Below are 23,202 nucleotides of genomic sequence, written 5' to 3' on the forward strand. Positions count from 1 at the left end.
GCTTCACTATATTAAGATGGAGGCAGGAATCTCAAGGATGGGCATCCAAAAACCTCAGCACACGAAACCACCAGAGGCACAATATATTGATTTTTATTTGTGTGAACTGACCCGACCAGAAAACAACAATCGCGAAAGACAGGTCAGGAGTAGTGACACAAAGTGAGAAACTGTACAGTAGGGAGGTATAGGGAAAAAAAATCCAGTGAGTGCTCAGGTTTTAAGTGCCAGTCATTACTCTTTGTTTGTAGTGTTGCCCCGCTCTCTTTGTGAGACCAAGAGACCTTCAGATCTTAAAGTCTCTCCATTCGACACTATGAGGCCGCCTGTCGTCTGCTGCTGAAGACGTCCAAGAGACAGAAAGAAAGTGAGAGAGAGAGTGAGGGAGGGAGAGTAGAGATGGAGAAGGAGAGAAGGAAACAGAGCCAGTGCCAGCAAAAGGTTGCGAGAGAGAGACATGGGGAGAAACAGTGAGAATTATAGAAAAACACTGACACAGATGCAGGAAAACAGCACAGAAAATGGGGGAGAGAGAAAAAGCAAAACATTTTGGGACAGTCAGAAAGCTGGTGGAGAAAAAAGACGAGAGAAAGTGACAGAGGGAGTTTGAGAAACAAATGGGGTCGGATGGAAAGAGATTCTGTGAGATGAATTCAGAAAGACAGAGGGCAGTGAAGAATGAGGCTGGGCATACGGGATGACACAGAAAGGAGTGATGATAGATTAAAATACATGGAGGACAGACAGACTACCGGGTCATGGATGGGCCATGGGGAGAACACACACTTGCACTTCACACAGAGTCACACACATCCTTGTGTTATCCTTGACTATTTTTTCTATCTGGCCTAACCTTGTGGGAGCATTTGCACTGGCTCAAGGCGGTTAAACCTTGTACATAACAACACAGATGCAGGCAGATACCTGCAGGGATTTGATAGCTGAGCTCTAACACACACAAAAACACTTGTTTTTGTTGCTGCGAGGATATTGTATTGACTCATTTTTATTACCTGAAGGCTTGGCCTAAAGTGAACCTAACTCCAAAGGTTTACCTTGTGGGAACATGATGACTAAGACATCATGAATATATTATAGACGGACTCTAATACATTCAGTGTTGGGTTGCCTGTTCTTAAACTAACAGTCCTTTGCATGAAATAATTATAATATGTTTGTGTCAAGCAAATAATTCCTGATTATCTTGATGGAAAATTTCCTTACTTAGTAATCAGGATAAAGAGCTTCTTCTGATGCTGCATCAACATATAGTATTCTGTCACAAGCAAGGTCTTGTTCAGAGGTTTTCAAGTCTGTGTTAGGACATGCAGTAAGATATTGATTGCTGCATTCATGCCAGATTCCCTACTGGCACGATTGTATTACAAAGTATTGGGGACAAAATCCGCAGCCCTCCTTCTCTGCAAAAAAACCATTAAAAGGTTCAACAGAAGAGATGATGATGTTAGCCTGATAAAGTGATAAGATATCTCTGAAGATTATTGTCTCTTTAGTTGGATAGTGCAGAGGCAGAGGGATATAGAAACACAAATACAGAATTCCATATGAAAAAGACAAACTCCAGAAGATAGATAGATTTAAAATACACTATTTTGCAGGTGAAAATTGTTAAATTTGTCTGGCAGAAATCACTTTAGCACCAGTAGCAATGACTACAAGAACCAGTTACCCTTTCAAAATGAGTCTCTAATATTAACACTTGAAGATATATAAATCTGTCAGGCAAAAATGAAGTACCCAAATCATGTAACCAAGAGGCTGCTGTACAAAATAATATTTCACTAATTCAAAATTGTTTCCAATTCATACATAGGAATGTGAAAAAAATGGTATATGGAAAGAAAACAAACAAAAGGAGAACTATCACCCACAATATGCCTATTTTTTCATGTCGGGTTACATATTTGACAACCGTGGGCTTCTAATGGGGCCTCTATGTGTATCTGTCAGTTGCTCTGTTCCTCAGGCGCTCTGACTCACTGCGGCTCTCTCTCTGATCAGATCAATGTTGCCTTTCTCTGCAATGCAGCAACCAGTGAAACACATCACAGACACAAGACACTCTGTTAAACCCCAACAGCCCCTGTACAGACACATGAGTATTATCCCTCATTGTAGGTTGCCCTCAAAGTGCCAACCATCCTGGCACTCCCCTCAAAGAAGGGGAAACAAAGAACACAAAGGGCAGTGGTAACGTTTTTTCCTCCGGGTGAAGTGTCATAATGAAAAGTATAATAATTGCATTGCTTGTCTGTCTAGTTGCAGTCAGGGATGCTCTTTTGAGATCCTTTGAGTGACACGCTTCAGTCAGTGAAGGTTAAGATGAGGTTAAAGGTACTAATTAGGCCTATAGGGAAAATATTTGAATGTGTGCATATGGTTGTACTTCAATGCTACAACAAAAGTAAACTTTAAAGCAATATTTTAATCTCAGTTTGCAAAATTCTAGCATGTTACAGCCTCAAATGAGCACTCCTTGTCGGCTCTCCTTTGTAAGTCCAATTTGGCCATGAACCTCTCAGAACAACAAGCGTGCCCTCATTTTTGCTTTAGGGGTAAAAACAAAACAAAAAACTACAAAATACTTTGTTTTATAATGATGTTTTAAGCCAGTTAATATCCAGTTGCCTATTAGTTAGTACGACACTTGATATCATCAAAAGTCTTCACAATTCTTCTTTCATACAATGCTTATAGACTGTGATCTGAGCAATTTAATTAGCTGTAGATGTCCGACTGACTACCAGTCAGGTGAAAACTTCCCCTGAACTAAGCTAAGCTGCTACACTATGCACAGATCTCTCGTCTCCTCCCCGCTATCAACGTGTGGCTCAATGACACCTAATTTCCACCCATTCAGAGAGGCCAATTGAATGACGTATCAGCTGCTGATAAAGTATTTCGACTCAGCTGTTTAAGCTACTCATGTGAAGTGGTGTCTACATTTATTCTTTCTAATGAAACCCCCATTTCCTGAGTGGATTAGTGTTAAAGGGGAAGTGCACCAGAGTGGGCTTAGTACAGGAAAAAATAAAATATATCCGGAAGATTTTTGTGAGCATTTGTCACTTCAAGAGTTTGATTCATGAGAACCGGGGCCTCATTACATACAATTTAGGTTTTATCGAACAGCCTTTGCCTGAGTTATATAAAAGCAAATGTCTTGGAGTATCTTGCACGTTAAGGACATATATAGTCATAGCAGCATTGTTTTTTTCCCCCTTATGCTTTTTGCACTATATGAATGATGTTGTGAATGCCCAATGACAAACCTAAATAACTCATAACAAATTTAAAATTGTCTCTGTACATCCCTGTTTCTTACCAGAAATATATATATATTATATATATATATATATATATATATATATATATATATATATATATATATATATACTTTATACAGCCACTGCTATAGAAACCAAAAATACTTTAGCCAAGCAGACACAAGAGGTTGATCCATGGGCTGACAAGAGAGGCGAGAGATAGAGACAGTGAAAGGAAGCCGAAAGCCTGAGCTTGTGCTAATAGTTCTGAAACTGGAAATGAACTGACTTTGGTACAGCAAATTGGGTTATGACTGCACTCAACTTTAGCCTGTCATTTACACTCACTAGAACTTTTTGAGAATGTCATTTTTGGTACCATTACAGTTTCGGGTTTTCTAATTTCTAGTTGTCAGAGAAGTTTCATCACAAATCTTTTCTATGCGGTCTAAAGTGATCCTTTTATAATAGAGGCTTTTTTTCTGCCTATTTTAGCATGCTGTGTCACCAGGAAGAGCTTTGTACTGTATGAATAGACTTATGGGACTTGCTGTGTGCTCATACCGTTAACTTCCATTACTGGTATGGCTCTTATCCCCAGCACACTTTTACTGGTTGCGCTGATTATTCCCTTCATTAAATATTTTTATACCGCAGTATATACATTAGTAATAGTTTTGATTGCATAAGTTGCCTTGTGCATTATGTATACTATATTACCTCTAATATGTATGCCCAGGAGAGGTTAGATTACACTCCTCTATATACATCTAAGCAAGTTGCTTTAGATTCAGCAGAACAACCGCAGGGGCAAAAAGTGTTTACAGCTGTCTTACCAGACATATATTGTTGTAAAGGTTTAACTTAATTAAGATTTTATTTATGTATTTTTTCATTGGGAAAGAAAAATATAAAATATAAAACAGATTATTAACAGAATAGACAATGTGTATGGAATGCTAATGTGTTGATGTGTATTGATTTTATAAGCCCCGTGTCTTTGTTTAGTTATATCGAAGAAGGCACACAGATTTGATAAATAAAAGGAGTTGCAAGTGTTTAAATTGATGATGAAATTTTTATAAAGGGTAAATTAGGATCTTGGGTTTCTTCCAATCTTGTATAGAGCTTCGGCTAACCTTCAATAGTCTTTCCCTTGTACTGATTTAACTTTCCTTTTTCACTCTTAAGTGCTCTGGTTGTGTCATTCTTTATGGCAAACAAGCCTTTTCAGGGTGCTTAAAGTCTAATAGTTTGTGGCACCCTAATGGAAGACACACAAGGAACGCCAACAGGAATAATGTCAGCTGGGGTGCGATGGGTGATCCCATCTGAATTAGCAAATCCCTCTCTCCTCTGAATTGAACCAACAAAGATGTATTTAGAGGCATGAGAAAAGGGCCTCAAAAGTGCTGTTTCTTGCAAATTCACAGCATCTGGGCAAACAAAATAAGTTTCTTAAACGACTTAAGAGCTTTGAAGCCTTTTGAGTCACCTTTATACCTGCAATGCGATGCTAAGTCCACCGCACTGAAGGGAGGTTAATTCAAAATTGTGTGTTTTGTGAAAAAAAAATACAAGCTTTCTAAAACAGAGCTAGTCAACAGCTGTAGAGAGGAGAGTTAACTACAACATCAGATACTACTTCAGCTCTATAGACAGAACATGTGTTCCCCCCTCTGTCTCTCTCACTATCTTCCCAGTGCTTGAGGATGGCATCTCTCCTATTTATTCTCTCGTTCACACTCACTCAGTTTCTCACTGGTCCACTCTCCCGTTATTATCTTGCTCAATTTCACACCCTCAATTTCACATTGTCTATTTCTCATCTTCCATCTATTTTTGTTATACTATGTTTTTTTTCCTTTTTAGCTCTCCCTTTTTGCTAATTCCCCACATTTTCTCGATCAACTTCTTTTTGTATTTATTTCCGCCTGTCTGAAAGGCTTCCTCCTTGCTCTGCTGCCTGCCTCCTCTATGTCTATCTCCCTGTCTGTCTCTCTACTACCTGCCAGTTCCTTGGGGGAGGTGGGCTCTTTGGCGACAGATGGAGGTCGGCTTTTCATCTCAATGGCAACCCTGGAGGAGAAGCGGGCCTTGGTGGGCGAGAGCAACTCCTCATTGGCCAAGGAGTCTGTCCTTGTCATTATGCTCCGTCCACAGCTCGCCTCCTCGACCAATGCCACAGTATCTCTCAGATTGTTGCTAGGCGACATGACCCTGGACGGCATTAGTGCTTGGTCGTCCTGACTGTCAGGCATTTTGGAGGCAGAGCGAGGGAGGACTTGGACCTGTCCGCTTCCTCCTTGTCCGTTGCTCTGCGGTCTCGGTGCAGCTGCCGCAATTGCTGCTTTTCCGTGGCCTGCCCCTTGGTTGCTGTAAACCTTGTATCGTATCATTAGGATGATAATAAAAACCAGCACAGAAGCAACGATAATCCCTCCAATAATGATGATCATTGTGCCACCAAGGAAGTGGCTGTGCAACGCTTGGCACTGGCTGAACTCTGTGTCTGTGGTGAATGACAGACAGCCCAAAGGACGTGTTGCAGTTAGTGATGTGATGACATCGTCAAAGACGGCAAGGACACAAAGATCGTAGTTGCGTCCAGCCGCCAGGTCCCGAACCAGGAAGTCATTGCTGCTGGATGGAATCATCCTGCCAAAGCAAAGATGAAAGAAACAAACGTATTAGAGTTAGGCAATTGAATTACTTTTTACAAATAAATAAACATATATTAGAACTGTATTCCATGGGTCTTGGAAAGGATACTTTAAATAGATGCTTCAATAAATTACAGATAAATAAATATTTTTTTAAAAGTTATATTAGTCTTAAAGCGTAACTTAGCCCCAGGCTGAATAGCAGTGTGTTGCTGCCCTCTCTGACCACACCCTACAGTGATGTCACCAGGGTCCTGGAGTCCACCTGTACTTCACTACAACAAGGTCAATAGTGAAACCACTGGAGGTAAGAAAAGACAAGATATCCAAGGGGCTGTAAAGTTACTCTTTAAAGGTGTCTTAAGTGTGTGACAGTAAAAGAGAAGCAGTTGGCAGTTATGTTGCCTGCCAAAATATGTCACAAATGCTCTCAATGACATTACACTGTGGCACTGCTCTCATAGAAGCCAGATTGACTATCTGGCACCAGAGAGCCAACATACCTGCCAACTCATACTGCTCTGTACAACTCTGTCTGTCTATTCACCACCACTCAGTAATAATACTAATAATATTACTAATAATAATAATGTAATAACAGTAAAACTTTATATATATATAGCATCTCAAAACACAGTTACAAAGTGCGTAGAACACATTTAAAACAGAGTGAAATGAACTAAAAGCAGTGATAGGGCAGAATAAAACACAGAAAAAACAAGCTTAAATGTCATAGAAAATCCATAAAATCACAGAAAGGCAATTTTAAAAAATGGGTTTTTTAAAGAGATTTAAAAAACTGGACAGTTTGCAACCCCTATCTCCTCGAGCTAATACATTGTATAAAACAAGCATTGCAGTGTCGCTTAAGTGAATAAGAAGTGAATCCTTTCCCAAAATGACTTATGATTACATCTGCTTGTATTGCTTCCTTGTATTCTGTTGTGGGCTAATATATGAAAGCTGCAGCAGTGATACATGCATCATCATCACATATTTCCATGCAGTGCTGCCTGTGGCACAACAGCCACCTCATCGTTCTTATTTCCCCACAGAGTTAGAATTCATAAGCCTGTGATCTGCCACACTCACACAGATCCATCCCCCACAGCTGCAGAAATCATCACTCTTTGATTAAACGCATTCCTGATTCTCACCATTGTCAACTTCTATCTGGGCCTTTCCCGAGGTAAACATCATAGCTCTTGTTTGTCCTTGGCAGTATGCTTTCCTGGGGGGATCCAGGGGGTAAAAAATCCACCAGGTAAACAGGAGTAATGCTTTTTCTATTCTTATCTTAGTTTTGCTTTCTCTCTACTGGTCTCTCTAGAGGTCTTCAGTGTAACTAGTGGAATTGTCAATTACCCATATGCCGTTGCTACATTTGATCTAAATCATATTATCTCTCTGCTTCATTCACATTTTCCCTTATGTACTGTAAATCTTTCTGTCTTTGCCCATCCCTCCTTCATAAATGTTTTTCCACTTCTGCACTGAGACAGACAGGCTTTGCATTATGGACAGAGTGAGATAGAACTCATGGGAGGCTTGTGTGTGTGTGTGTGTGTGTGTGTGTGTGTGTGTGTGTGTGTGTGTGTGTGTGTGTGTGTGTGTGTGTATGTAACCTTATGTGGCTGTGAAGTCTGATGTGAAAGAGGTGGCGTTCCTAATAGGAATTGAACCAGAAAACCTTGACAACTCTAATGTTTTGCTGAAGGGTAACAACAAGATCTGAGAGCAGAGCTGAACTGTAAGCAATTTTAAAAGGAGCATTGAAAGAAAGACATTTATACAGTCGTAAAAAACACGCCTCCGTCCACCTTATTACTTCAATAAACTACAGACCAGGAAGTCTCCTAACTGTGTTTGAACAAAATAATATCATGGCTGTTTGTCTCTCTTCTCATCTTTGCAGTGAGAAAAACTAAATCACAGTTTATTAGGGGAGAAACTTCAGGGAAATCATTAGAAGACCAGGGCTGTCCTTAAGTGATATCCACAAACACATCTAATCCGATATCTGCAGTCTTACACACTGTTTTCCTTTTTAACAAGCGATCCATTGCTTAAATTTGCACCATGTTTTTGCTGTGTGAAAACATGAGCTGCTATTGTCACAATGCAAAGTGAGGTGTGTAAAAGTGACCTTTAGAGCTGAATCCTCTGACTCAAAACGCGTTATGTACAAGTCGTGACTGATTATAATTGAATTGTCATGGAGACTGAGGGAACAACTTTCAACAGATGACTATACAGTATCACCTCTGATGCTAACTGTGCATCAATTTCCACAATATGCAAACAGTTGATATTAATAACGAAGCAGTTTAAAGTGACAATTATTCTTTTTCTAAAGTAAATTTGAATGTTGGAATCAGTATAATGGAAAAGACGTTTGTGCTTTGATGCAAACTATTTTAAATGAACTAACAGCAAACTGCCTTAGTGAGAATCTTCTAGATGGGGTAATGTGAGGTATTTTTTTTAAATCCCCCCCCCCCCAATATATGACACTAAAGAAGCACTAATGAATGAGCTCCAGAGTGTAATACACTATATTCTTAGCCAGTCCTTGATGTTTTCCACTGTGTTGTGATTTTTTTCTGTCAGTTGACTTTGTGTGAGTGAGCTCTTTGTCCTATTGATTTGTTTTATTCTATTTCATAATGACTAGACTACACTGAAGAAAATATGACAGTTACATTCTTCTGTGGGCACAACATACACGAAGGGAACTAAGTCTGTGACATCATTTAAGAGATAATTTATAACCCCTTCTTCTGTGTACGAATGCATGATTTAGTATGCGTTATTAATCGATCTACATATTAATCCAAACTGTAGTAACAAACAAAATACCTTTTAAAAAATACACGGTAAAAGTAGAATCTGGTGAGGCCATGGTTAAATTGAGGACTAAGCGATCAATGAGAGGCTTAGCTGGAAATAAATGTCCATTTAATACAATAGGGTTTCCCTGAAATAATATTTGCAATGATTATTTATAATTAGTAATAGGTTTGCACCTCACCTCTTCACTTTGCTCATCTTGGCTAGGAGTCTCTACTTTTGGTATAAATCTGTACACCCTGCACACCACTGAACTTGATCAGATGCCAGGTCATAAATATCAATTATGTTATCACTGAAGCAGCTCAGCTCAATCTAATCCAACCAGATTGGATGAGACTGAATCAGTGAACTCCTTCAGGCTGCCAAGATAATCTTTGCCAACCATTAGTGACGCCCTTAAATACAAATTTCTCCTATGATTGTCAAGAGGGGCATATCTGGTATAAATCAGCGTGAGAAATCTCCCAGTCTGTAGGTGCTTTGTTCTTAATAGGAATCAAACCGGGAAACTTCCTCTGCCCCGAGGCTTTGCTAAAAGGCAGCTGCACATGAACTGAGAAGTGAGTGAGTGGGGTGAGGTGGAGGGAATTCTAGTGGGGGATGTTATACCATGACCATCTGCCTTGTAAAACCTAAAGGATGGAATGTTCTAAATGGAAGTGAATGCTTCAATGCCAACTCTTAGATCTGAGTACATGTATTTATACTATTTTTACATATATTTTTCCTTCTTATTGACCCAGAATGACATCAGTTCAGGATCAGTTACAGAGCAACCTTGGAGCAATGAAGGATAACGCATCTTGCTCAAGGAAACTTCAACAGGCTGAGTCTTGACGTTTTTACCCCCCTGTTGCCAGCTGTACACAAATCATCGTAGAAACTTCAATTAAATCCTAATGAAATTGGCATATGGCATGTAATTTGCCCACTGGACAACATCTGCCTGTGTTTTGTACATCCATAACATTTCCAACCAATCAATAATTAACTGTGGTTGGCAGTTTGGGTCTTTTTGGGTCCTGTGCAAGTGTGTCATGACTTTTAAGAAAAAGGACAAGGACTGCTGGGCAAAGCAGAAATGGTTCAGCAAGCCCATTTGACACCACAACCGCACTGGATGATTTATTCATTTAATGGGTTCAACCATGGACACAAACATACTCATACACACACACTCACAAAGAGTTAAACATCTTAATGGATCATTTTCCTGCGCAATTCAGATTCTTGAAGCTACTGAGCAAAACTAATGGTTTGTATGACTGCCACTCTTTCATACACATCACATAAACAGATCAACAGTCAGTTATGTTTTGTCCATCCTCGGTTTATCCTCCCACCCACAGGCACACACGTACACATGAGCATATGCCCGCACACAGTTAGAAGACTATAAGAATCAAATACACAGGTAAACTACCTCACTGTTTGAATTTAACCGATTAGCACACGCCGTGTGATCTGGTCAACAACTAGAGACCATGGGATCACATTGGGGAGGACTTGCCTACTTTCCTACTAACTTACTTCCTACCCCCTTCTTCCAGCCCTTTGCTTGCACCGCACCCATTTGACTATTATTTTGTTCTCAACTACACAACAAAGTTTTGTGACTCTTGTCTTAAGCTTAAGGCCGTGGTTAATGGACAGACAGTGCCGGTCTAGTAAACAGAAAAGCCTAGTTTTGAATCCCAGCTGTGCCTTTTCTACAGTGCAGCCCAATTCTACTTTCTAAAACTCTCTCTCTCTCTCTCTCTCTCTCTCTCTCTCTCTCTCTCTCTCTCTCTCCTCTCTCTCTCTCTCTCTCTCTCTCTCTCTCTCTCTCTCTCTCTCTCTCTCTCTCTCTCTCTCTCTCTCTCTCTCTCTCTCTCTCTCTCTCTCTCTCTCTCTCTCTCTCTCTCTGAACACTGGTGTTAATAATGCCTATTAATACAAATTGCGCCTGAATCTCAACAGACTATTTTTAACCTCCACTGAGAGCCCAATGACAATCACTGTGACCAGTTTAAACAAAGCAAGGCGTCCTCCCTCTGTGCTGTGACAGAGAGCAATCTATCACAGCACATGTATCATCCCAATTACTGAACAGCTTGGGTAATGTTGTCTCTGCACATTTTCCAAGCACGATTCAGAGAAAATTGTTCTTTCCTGTCGGTGTTTTTGAAACCATCGGACCTATTTTCTCATGTATCTCTACATTTTAATAGAGAATACTGTATATATTGACATGCTTTTACCCTCCATCAGCTCTCCTTTCCTTGCTTTTCATCTCTGCTTTCAACACCACTGCAATCGAATACTAGTAATTACTGTCTAGATTGCTGTCATTTCCCTAGGTTATTCTTGGTCTGTTTGCCCCAAAGCACAACTTCAGTGCGCTTTTCACCATCTCACTGCTTGATAACCACTATGGAATGCAATAGAACACAAGTTGAATACTTTCCTATACAACAAGACCCATCAAACCACATCACAGTCTATCTCTAGGTAGGTAGGTACCATAGATTGTATAAAAAATTGGACGTAGCCTTTACGTTAAAGTCTGTTTTCTCGACTTAATCCAATCGTACTCGCCTATGGGAGAACTTTGACAACGCCTCATTTCCTCTTACCAAATAAAGGCATTGATGTGACGTTCCGGGATTATTCAGGAATTTTAACCTCCAATAAAATAAAAATTAGCCTGGTACAAAAAAAATCACCCCACTCAGTGTTGTCATGGAGACATGACCTAAAGATACAGACTAGAATGTTTTTTTGTACCAGGCCTTAAATAGGTTTAAATATTTAACATGGGGTCAATGAGAAACTGCTCTATTGTGAAACGTGCCCCTAGTGACCACTACACAAACTGTAATTTTTGGCACTTCCTTATTGGATCAAGCAGAGCTTGGTAGGTACATGGAAAGATAGGTATACCACTCCCCCTTTGTATGTATGTGTGTATGTATTAAAACAACAACATTGCACGGCTGATGTAACTCACATACACACATTGTAGTTGCTATAAATGCACAAGAGCTGCCATCTATACAGCAGATGTGTAGTCAATCTGAGGGAGGCCTTGGTGTCTGTAGCCACATGGTATTAATAGATGCTAATAGACTTGTTATATGCGGCTCTACTTTGTTAGTATGTCATTATTGTCTTGTCTCAGGCGAGAACGGTGACAGGTTTGTTAGAGGCACTTGTTAAAACAGCAGACTGGCGAAGGGGCACTGCACTGCTGTGTCCCGTGTGTGCGTGTGTATGTTCATGAGTGAGTGTTCCCAATCTGAGTGTGGCTGACATTTCCATGCCCACCGTGGATATGTATACTCACGTGCACATCTGTGTCTGTGCATGAGCCTGACATTTTCATGCTGTCTGCATTCGGTTATGTTGACTGACGGGAGGATGCTTTGTTTGTAAATACTGTCCATCAATCAGCCCTTGGGCACTCAAAATGCAGACAACAACACACACACACACACACACACGCACACACACACACACACACACACACACACACACACACACACACACACACACACACACAAACGAGATGTCATGAAGTCACATCCGGAGCCTTGGGTTCTGACTGTTGATCTAAGAAAAACGTCAAGAGAATATTTATGATAATGTGCCCTGGATGTTATAAATAATTTAATATGCCAATTATTCCTCCATGCAGGCAGTGCAGAGTAGAAGAGGGCAAAGGGTTGACAGCAAAGTCCCCGCAGCACACACACACCCTGTCCGTCCTGCTAAACACACTGCAAAAAATAACACAAAATGTGTCACTGAACTGGACATGGGTGGATGGATTGGTGGATGAATGTGTGCACCTACATTAAACTTCAAATCACAAAATAGGGTTTCTCAAACCAACACAGGCATTTGCCACTTCATTGACATTATTTACTCCAATGATTTATTATTCATTGCATTTAATAAAACCCCTTACATAGCTTGTTTTTTTTTTGCAAAACAGAGTATCCATTAGGTATTCACAAGACCAAATCTGATGTTACTAGCTCTAATTATGGAAATAAGCGCCACACAATTAACCATTCTGTGTTGACTTCTCCTTTGGGACCTCGTGAGCTGAGGGCCTGGTAGTGTTGCCCCCTTTTAGGAGGTTAGCCGTTGCCCTTCATCTTTCCCTGGGGAACTGAGTCAGTATTTTTAAGGTTACACTGAGCAGCTGGATCTGTTAGATTTCAGCCCCGGCAGTGTTTTGATACAGTCCCTCTGTGTCTTTTTTTTTTTTTACCCTAGCCTCTCTTATACTCTCCCTACAGTCTGCAATTTTTCTCCCTGTGTCAACCCCCTTCACTTCTGTTTTTTCCCCATTCGTGTCCTGATGTATTTTCATCTCACTTAGCCTCTCCTACTTAATTTCTCCCCAAATCTCCTCTGTCTGTATTTCTATTTTTTTTTTTACACACATCTTAAGCTAGATCAGAATCCAGAGTTGTGAGACAAACTTGCAAGAACATTTTCACTGAAGTTATTTGCACTTTTATAGCATATACCTACACTGACAGGCATAACAACTTAAATAACAGTGCTGCAGTCAAATTTGCTTTCACAGACACTATTACAATACATTTACTTTATTGTGTACTGTGACTTTCAAGACTTCTGTCCCATTAACTTTTTCTTAAGAGCTCATTGGAAACATCTCACTGCAAAGAGTAGATGAAGTCAAGCTGTAAGACTGTAAGCTCCCTTACAGTCGATTGATCCATCACAGATGCAGCTATTTATTCTCCAAATATTTAATTGAATACATTTTTTTTAGCATAAGAATGATCAAGTGTGCCCATAATTTATAGTAATGAATGAATGGAGCATAAATGAAGCTCAGAACCATAAATTACAAGAAGCAAGAAAGCTGTGTGTTTGTGTCATCACTCTTCATGCATGAGCTTTATAACAGGCATTTCACTACAGTGTTAATGATTTCTAATGGTCCTGACCGGCTCCTCTCCAACCTTATAGATGGCCAATTCTTTACAAAGTACACCAAATTGCACTGTAAGTAGATGATCAGCCACGGGTCATCAAACAGCCTTTAACGTTAGCGGCTTTACTGCTTTTGAAGGTGTAATTGGATTAAGATAAATTAGTGTGAGTCCACTTCCTTTTAACTGTATCACCCTGGCTATATATAAAAAATCCAACATCTATGTGGTCAGAAACCAAAAAAAATTTGCTTGGCAATAACAAATATATACTAGACATACAGCATTTTATTACAGAGAAAGGAAACCACTATTATTGCTTAATTTAGCTAAGTAATATTATTTAACATGCATTACATACAGAGGGGATTAATCTATTGTTATATGGACTCACATAATGGCTGCACTTTTTTATGTGTCAGTCACAGTGCCGTGAAGTCACAGTGCCATGAACTTCTCAGGCTATTATCGGGTTTCTCAACTGTACGTGCTCCCTACTCTGCTGCGGTGGCTTTTGACCCAGAAATTGAATGAACCAGGACGCAACGGCACCAAAAACAACGTGAAAAAAAAAGCAATAATAATAGAGCGTTACCTTTAAACAGAGGGAGGATATTGCAACGTCAAGTAACATTACTACCAAGAAGCCCCGCTTCGGTGGTAATTTTGTGCCTTTAGTAGCCGTACCTGGATAACTCATACTGTACAAGGTTACCCCGATTACCTGTGTCAATATTGTCCTTGCTCTTTTCTCTGCCTCACAGTTTTCACACTCGCACACTCCCTTTCTTACATTTTTCACCCCTTAACTATTCTCCTTTACCTCCTACTACTTCTGCTTGGCCTCCCTCTGTTCTCTGTCCTACGTAGACAAAACACAAAATTAGTACTTCAACATGATTTTTCAAGGCCATCAATCTCTTATAAGAATGTTCTGCCCTTGATTTCTATTGAGGTAACAACCCTTTTACAAGTAGCGAAAGAGAGAGATAGAGAGAGAGCAGGACAGACAGAGAGAGAGACAGAGCGAGCTAGCTAGCCTCAAGGCTGAAAGTTTCCTTGCTTTCATTCTTCTATTTGCTTTTTTGTTGTTGTTTTTCAGAAATTCAGTGAGTGAGTTGGAATATCTGAAGTCTAAATCAATGGATCAATCATGGACTAATGTGATTCTGTTATCAGGCATAGAAGCCCTTTATATCCAATTATCTGGACCTGCAAACAAAGTATAATACATTTCACTGTTTACTGTGGGAATACCATTACAGCTCCAGATAAGTGTAAAGTAGGAAAAGGAGAAATATAGTGCAGTTAATGCTGGATAAAACCACGGGCCAAGTAATTTAGTTCACAATAAATTATATGAAATTGAAAGCAACATAGATTACATTAAGTTTTGCAGGGCCACAGGGCAGCCTCTAAACAAAATATCTAGGTTTCATTACATTGCAGCCATGATTGAAGCAGCTGCATTGATGAGTGTGAGCTCCAGCTGTCCCCTGGCCTGAAACTAAAGAGTGTGAGCCAATATAGAGCTGGATCAATTGTGAAGAGCAGAGAATGATGAAAACAATTCAAATTATAGATTCATACAGTGGAAGATGCTTCTCTATTTATTTTGCACTCCATATGCCCCTTTTAAATCAATTAAGTATATTCTTTATGTTTTCAGGATAGGAATATTATCGATTAAGTCAGGGTTGATGGAAAATAATGCAGCACTGTTCATAGAATCCTTCTTTTGTAAATGAGTTGTGTCCAGTGAGGATTTCACATTATAGTGTTACAACTAATGACTTAATGATGGAAATGTTTTTAAGCATATAAATCTTGGTAGATAGTCAATATTTTTGTCTACATGAATTTGAACTTTGGTGGGGAATCTCTAATTTTGCTATTTGCTAATGTTGCTTTATAGATAACGGATAATGGGTTGATCAAATCTGTATTTTAAGTCTGTGACACAAAACAGAGCATAGAAGCCACTCACTTGCTTCCCCAGAGTTGGTAACAACATCTTTTGTTAGAGAGCAAGTGCTGAAAGGCAATCAGAGTCTTCTGCTGACTTCAGCACTATAATTGTGACAAAGAGAGAACTGTGACACACTAACTAACAAGGACAAAAAGAGGACAGCAGTAACAAGATAATGGTGGAATAACTTTAACATACAATCGAGCTAACCAGAGGCCAGGGACACTCACTCTGGCGAAAAACTTTTCCTTAGTCTTTATTTCTTTTTTATATTTCATTGTCTTTTTTTGTCGCCCTTCTCCTCCTGCCCTGAACACAGTTGTAATCCACCAGGTCTGACCCAAAATTAATCCCCCAACCAACCATCCCAGTGTATCATCATGAACTTAACTTGGACAACCAATCCTTGATTCATTAGCCAATGCAATCACCATCTCCAGATATTATTAAAAATGTATAATATATCACTGTGATATCCAGAGGTATCAAATCAAATTTAATTTTCAGACTTTTCTTCATAGTTTAACAGTTTGCAGATATTTTTATGATAGAACCGTTTGATGCACTCTCAGATGATTCTGACCCTATTCCAGTGGGATAGGGGTGAAATAGATTTTGGCAACTTAACTGTCCCTGTTTTAGTCTTTGTTTAATTGTAGTGTGTGTGTGTGTGTGGGAAGGGGGTGTTGTGAACTGAAAGTGCTAAAAGTGCAAATACCGGAAATATCTGTCTCCTCACAGTCCTTAATATATCTATAATCTATAAATACGATTTTTAGGATTACTAACATGGAAACAGGACATTCCAACAGCGTCATCTTATCTGGGACACTAGTACAGATGTAGTTGTGTTCTTTAAAATGAAATGCCACACAAACACACAGTAATCCCCATTATTACTCTTGATCAAGCTCTCTATGTTCACTGATTCTGATTAAGAGGCTTACAGTAAATACTTTGTCCAGTATACACAAGCCAATGTCACATTTAATCAGCTCTAACTACTGCAGTGGCCTTATGAGAAGCAACAGAAAAGATCATGTCATGATTGCATAACATTCAAAGATGGCTACAAAATACATGGCGGATAATAAATGGTTTCAATTCGGTCCCCTGTCGTCATTTTTAAAACCCATTAGAATTGGGATTTAAGGAGGGCAGTGTCTTCATTATTATTTTGTGAGTCATTACAAACACATGGAATACCAATTTTCTATTCTCTTTTGTGGACACGATAATGGAATGATTCTTTTGCTCGCTGGCTGCCAAACCAGTTGAAGCGCTTCCAGCATGCTAGAGTCTCCTGAGATGTTTTGCAAGCATGTGGTATTGACTTGTGTAGACTCTTTGGTGACATGTTTGGGTTTTTTTCACAGTGTGCACTGGACATGGATATGAAATAAAATTTCAGCCGGAGTCTGTGAATGTCCAGTTCTGTGGCATTATGATGGTATTTCCGTTCACAAATGGTGTCCTCCTATTGCTTAACATACTGTGATTTCCTGTGTGCAGTGGAGTGTTTGTTGCCAAATTTTTAGACAGTATCAGAGTCCAGCTCTGGTTCCCTCTCAAAAAGGAGTCGTCTGTCGGCTAAATAAAGCGGGTGCATAAGTTCAGGCCACAATGCATAAATCTTTATTTACCGATCAGTTTTTATTTTGACCTTCACCTATGGCCGGGAGCTTTGGGATTATAGATTCAAGCAGCCAGAATGAGGCTTACCCACACGTTGCCTAAGCTCGATATGCGTAACAAAGTGAGGAGCAATGCAGTCCAGAGAGCCTCAAAGTTCAGCTCCCACTCCTGTGCGTTGGGAACCAGCTGCATTTTCAGGCACCTGGTAGGGATGCTAAGCCCTCATTTATACCAACATGCTGTCAGGAAGAGAGCAGCATCATCCTGTGTGACTCCCAAGTGGACACTGTGGAGTCCTACCGCTTCCTGGGCACCATCAGCTCCCTCATCAAGAAGGCACAGCAGAGGATGTACTTCTTGGGGCAGTAAATAAGTTTAACCTACCACAAACAATGCTGGTCCACTTCTAAACTGCCATCATTGAGTCCATCCTCACCTGCTCCATCACTGTCTGGCACGCTGCTGCCTCTGCCAAGGACAGGTGCAGACTGCAGCGTATCATTCACTCTTCCGAAAGGGTGATTGGCTGTAACCTCCCTTCTCTTCAGGATCTTTACTCTAATCTCTTTTCTGCAGAACCCTGAAGAGAGCTAGGAAAATAGCTGCTGACCCCTCTCACCCCGGACACATGTTGTTTGAACCTCTCCCCTCCAGCTGCGGCCTATCAGGACCAAAACCTCCTGCCACAAGGACAGTTTCTACCCCTCTGCCATCAGGCTCTGGAACACAGCTAAAGACTCTGACTGAAACTTATGGACCTACGACTCATATATCTATGAGTATATATGATTCTGATTCTAATTCTGATGCTTGACTGGAGGGGATTCCAGCTAGCATGAGAGCCAGCTCTACCCTAAAAGGAGCAGTTGCTGTAGAAACAGATGTGTACACTGTTGCTTGTCATGCACTTCAAATTTGAAGTAAGGGAAGAAAAAATAGGTGTGAAGTTACAAGCCATTTTTGTATTGAAACCATTATTATTAGTTTCTTTGCCATAGAGGCTGCTCTCCAGCCATTTAACTTGAATGAAATTGAAGCAGAAACAAATCTTGTTAAGGGATTATGTTACAACTAGTAGCAAATACATATATTTAACATGACCAGTGAGTTTGCTAGGTCCAAAAAAAGAAGGCGCAAAAAAAGTTTTTTTTTCAGTTGACACAATAACCGCTCATACTACAATACCTGGATTATATTTAAAACAATCTGTAAATATGAATGGTCCTTCTGTCTGCATCTTTCCACATAAAAGGTCACAGTGGCCTTATTTCACTGCTAAGCCCATTGAGAGAATACCACTGTGAGCCCTAAAATACCAGAAAGACAGACCCAGTGAGTGCTTGATAACTACAATAAATCACATAATCAAACATGCATAATAACAGTTATACAGCTATATAATATATTCACCCGGAAGGTAAATCTGACTGCAGGTACAGTAGGCACTGAATAAGGTATTTGCAGAAAGGGAATGACTTCCCTCCATTGGAAATGACATGTTGCTGCTCAATATGGAACAGACCTTAGGGGGCAGGCTGTTAGCGAGATGCAAAATGCAAAGTGAATGAGAGATTGCGTAAGTGTGGACTGGAACTGTCTTTCTGGTGGTTGGAGCTGGCTGATTTGCATTTCATAAGCTCAATGGTGGCCCAGTCTACAGACTACTAACGACATGTGTGAGTACTGCTTATAAGTAGGGCAGTTGATTTAATGGTGCTCTACACCTGAAGATACATTAAAACTTCCTGCGACATGTGTTAATATCCGAATGCAATGCGCACAAGTGCTGTCACTTTGTGTCAAATAAATCAATATTAATCTCTGGTAGACACATGATTCAGTACTGAGAGATACATGACCTTTACACTTAACATTGAGTCAGAGAGTGCAGAGGATAACCTATATGAGATAAAGTCTACTGTAATCCCCAGTTACTACTGTCTATAGCAACAAGCCGAGACTTAAACTCAAACATGTCATTACATTGTGCTATCCCTTTGTTAGCAGACATCCTATACAAGATAAATATAGAAGTAATCTGTTGTAATAATACAGATATATAGAATTTACCCCTGGCTTATCCCTGTGATTAAAAAGTCCAACAAAGTCCTTTATGAAAAAATACAAAATTGATTTACTTAATAGAACATCGCACTTATAAGCAGATACTTACTTATGCCTGATAAACAGTTGCATTTTTTAGTATATTAAGAATTTCTCCTACAGTGCTTTTGTGTGTCAAACATCTGACTTTCACTATCCTATAAACACTGTATAATACATGCCATAATGTAGTTTCATATCCATTATAATGCACACTATGACCTGCTCTTTTAAACCACTCCATTTCTCCCAAATGGCCAATAATAGTGAGACATTGTATTGATCTCTGTTGGGAAATTGCCTCTCCGCATGTCTTTCCACCATACAGAGATCAGAGTTCATGGTCAGCTATAAGCCCGGTAGGAAGTGTCTTGATAAAGGACACATCAGCAGGGATATAACTACCACAGAGGTCCTGTGATGGTCTCTTCATCCATGCTGCTCCCAGAGAAAAAAAGAGGCAATTTTAACAGGAGGTGTGTTCTGGACTGTGGGAAAAAACTGTGCAGTGAAAAGATTGGAATTTCCTAACCCTTTCCGTGTGAATGTAGGAAATATTATCCCATGTAATGAGAGTGATCTCTGCTGTTGCTTCTGCACTAGAGTAATGATCTTTGACCTAATACTGTGGCCTTCATGTTAAGCTTTATAATAATACTATACTTTAGTAATGGCCTATGTTGTAAAATTGCACTATAGCAGCTTTAATCCTGACCCCTGAGAACAATGCAGGGAAACAGTGGTAGTATGTCTTTGAATCACATTAGCATGGCCTGAATAATGCTAAACATAACAACTCCTGATTACACAATTTCTGTATTTTCTAACCCAATACCATTGCAACACCTCCAACTCTTGAGAACTGCTGCTTGATTTGTATGACAATAAATAAATCAAAGGATGAAGGAAATAATTCATGTATAGCATATACACATTGTGTAACAAATGTTAAATGAATGACAAATGGCCACACAAAACAAAAAATTAAACAAAGAAATGTGTAAATCATTGTTTACCTACCTCGTCATTGTTTATCTACCTCGTCTATTTTGTCTCCTTAGGTGGTCAGTTTCCTCAGGTGAGACTTGGAGTATTTTTGTATCAATATGCAAATTTAGATTGATTGGACATTGATAGAATAACTAGCTCAGCCAATCACAAATGTGGAAACATCCATAAGTGCTTAAATTGTGTCCCTATTGTATTGAAGGTAAAATAAATGAGGCCAAGGCCGCAAGGAAAAATCCTGAGATATAATTACTGTGGAATAGATTGACACTTCATTAATGATTTCTCAGTTACCTGTACCATGTGCATTTTTGCCATTTATAAATTTATTTGACCATTTTACTAATTTAGTCTGTTTTTTATTTAATTTAAAACAAGTCAGTTTCGACTCTAGATATGCTCCGGTATTGTCAGAGATCAGAATTAAAATCAGCAAGTACATTTAAAAGTACCAACATTAACAAGATCAGTCACCTCTGTGTGACAGCACTAACCTAGCTAAAACAGTTGTAGAAGCAACAGCTCTAGATAAACCCTGTTCCAATACACTCACACTGCTGTTATACAGTGACTCAGTAAATGCGGCGTATCAAATGATGACACTCTCTCTAATAACAAACCCTACCACTCTTTCTAAAATTGTCACTCTGGTGCAGCGCAATGAGCCAATATGAGGTCTGTATCACAGTTAAATACCTGTAAAAAAATCTTGAAGCTGCAGTTGTTTCATAAGACATGTCTGTATGAACATGAGAACTTATTGACCTCATAACTCTAATCTCTCACTTTTCCTCTCTCCCTCTGTGCTGTCTCCTATTCCAACAGGAAGAGATAATCTAGACAGAGATTATTTTGAGATTAGTCGTGTCTACTGTATGTAGTGTGTATGTAGTGTGTTTGGAAGGCTGGATTCTGGCTAGAGTGGATGCAGGGGATGGACTGAAGGCGAAAATAAAGAGACAGGTGGGCAGACAGACAGTTAAATACAGAAACATTGCCTGACGAAAACAGAATAAAAAAATAGATGTGAAGGCACAAGGCAGACAGTGACACATGGCTCTGCCTGAATAAGGCTGAGAGGTTGTCAATTTGGCTGACTACCATTTAAACATAAATGGTTGCTGGCCGAGCATTTTTGATGTGTGCAATGACCCGGACCTTTCACTTTGTTATGCTTTAAAAGTCACTTACTAACCTTCAAGTGGCAATGCATGATGCTCACTGACCGTGTATCAGGCTATTTCTTCTATGTTTGTATTTCTATGGAAAGCACAGACCATACAGTAAATATGTTGAATACTTTATAGATGTTCGCCGTTAACTGTATGCAATGTGAAAGGCACTGCACTAAATATTCACAGCATTAATCTAGCAGCAAACAACTATTTCCTTTGTAAATATATAGTGGACTTATGGTGTCCTGAGCAAAGAATGAAGTCAACCTCCCTCTCTGTGTTTTGTAATGTGAGCCTCTCTGTTGTTGTGATAGATGTATTGGGGTGAGTTAGTGTGGAGTCAATCCCAACCCATTTTTTTTTTTAAATAATTTAAGCTGAATTACCTGAATTAGCACCATTCACTCAAGAATCACAATGAAAAGCACCTTCTTAAATAGTGATGGTCAAACAGCTGAACTAGCAGACGTGCTTCAAAATGCTACTGGAGCCAGTACTGACCTTATTAAACAGAATGTGCATTGGCGATAATGGGACAGTTTTTTTCTTTTAGGGCCTCATTGATCTCTGGCCCTGTGCTAGCTTACATATAAAAAACATTCCAATGGGGCGGATGGCACAGTGGTTGGAGTGGTTGCCCCATGTAAAGAGGCTGAAGGTCCATGAGGCTGCATGTCTCCCCCCCTCTCTCTCACCCATTTGTCTGTCCTATCAAATAAAATGGCTTGAAAACTGCATTAAAAATAATAATTTTGAAAAAAACAAACAAAAAAAACAAAACATTCAAATGAGTTCCAAACAGTGAGGTTTACAGACTTTATATTTGGGCAAAAGGGATCACTGATCCAGAAACAGTACCTGGAAGCAGATATCTAAAAGAGTTTTGGTTTCACAATCAGTATCAGGAAAGAATGTCTCGTGAATTTGAGACACTCTTTCCTGATACGAGTGAATTCTCGAGACGGTTTCGCTTGCGTCAGAGGGAAATAGTCTCCTTTGTTGAATGTTTCAAAGACATTGCCCATCTCTGAAAACATAAAAACTCTTAACTAATACATGTCTGCAGTTCTCTGTAACAGAGATGAAGAAAGACTGGTTTCTCAGCAAAATCAGCAGCCATTCTTTAACCCAACAACTGTCAGACTGACATTTTCAATGTTGCGTATTGGTCAAAATGTTTGCTGTACCTGTGTGTGTGTGTGTGTGTGTGTGTGTGTGTGTGTGTGTGTGTGTGTGTGTGTGTGTGTGTGTGCGCAGGCAGGCAGGCATGTGCGTTTTCTCTCCTGCCAATCTCACATTGTTTGAAAGGGCAGTAAAGAGGGCCCAGAGTGTCTGGAATGAAGTGAATGCAATACATCAACTGCTGACGTGTAATGAAATAAAAATGATGTAGGTGCTGTTGACACCATGGTAAAATGCTCCCCTGGCCATAATGATAGACAGCAAGAGTAAGTTAGAGAAAGAGAGAAAAAAACAACAACATTTTTTAAAGCCGGAACAAAATTTGAAGTAACTGTGTCAGAATACTTTTTTTATTGATGACTTTGGTCTTTCGTC

General features: G+C 39.7%; 1 protein-coding gene across 1 annotated transcript in view; it reads right to left on the reverse strand.

Annotated features, from left to right (window-relative positions):
- Positions 1–286: 286 nt before the first annotated feature.
- The window catches only part of LOC310947289 (leucine-rich repeat and fibronectin type III domain-containing protein 1-like protein), a gene marked incomplete at both ends in the record, with an annotated part of 62,462 nt that continues 39,546 nt past the window's right edge, over positions 287–23,202 (reverse strand). The window contains 2 exons of the mRNA XM_083914074.1: positions 287–339; positions 5,296–5,945. Of these exons, the coding sequence (XP_083770200.1) occupies positions 287–339; positions 5,296–5,945 (703 nt within the window). The remainder of the gene's footprint in view (positions 340–5,295; positions 5,946–23,202) is intronic.

The sequence above is a fragment of the Echiichthys vipera genome (assembly GCF_963691815.1).
Source record: "Echiichthys vipera genome assembly, chromosome: 5".
NCBI lineage: Eukaryota > Metazoa > Chordata > Actinopteri > Perciformes > Trachinidae > Echiichthys > Echiichthys vipera.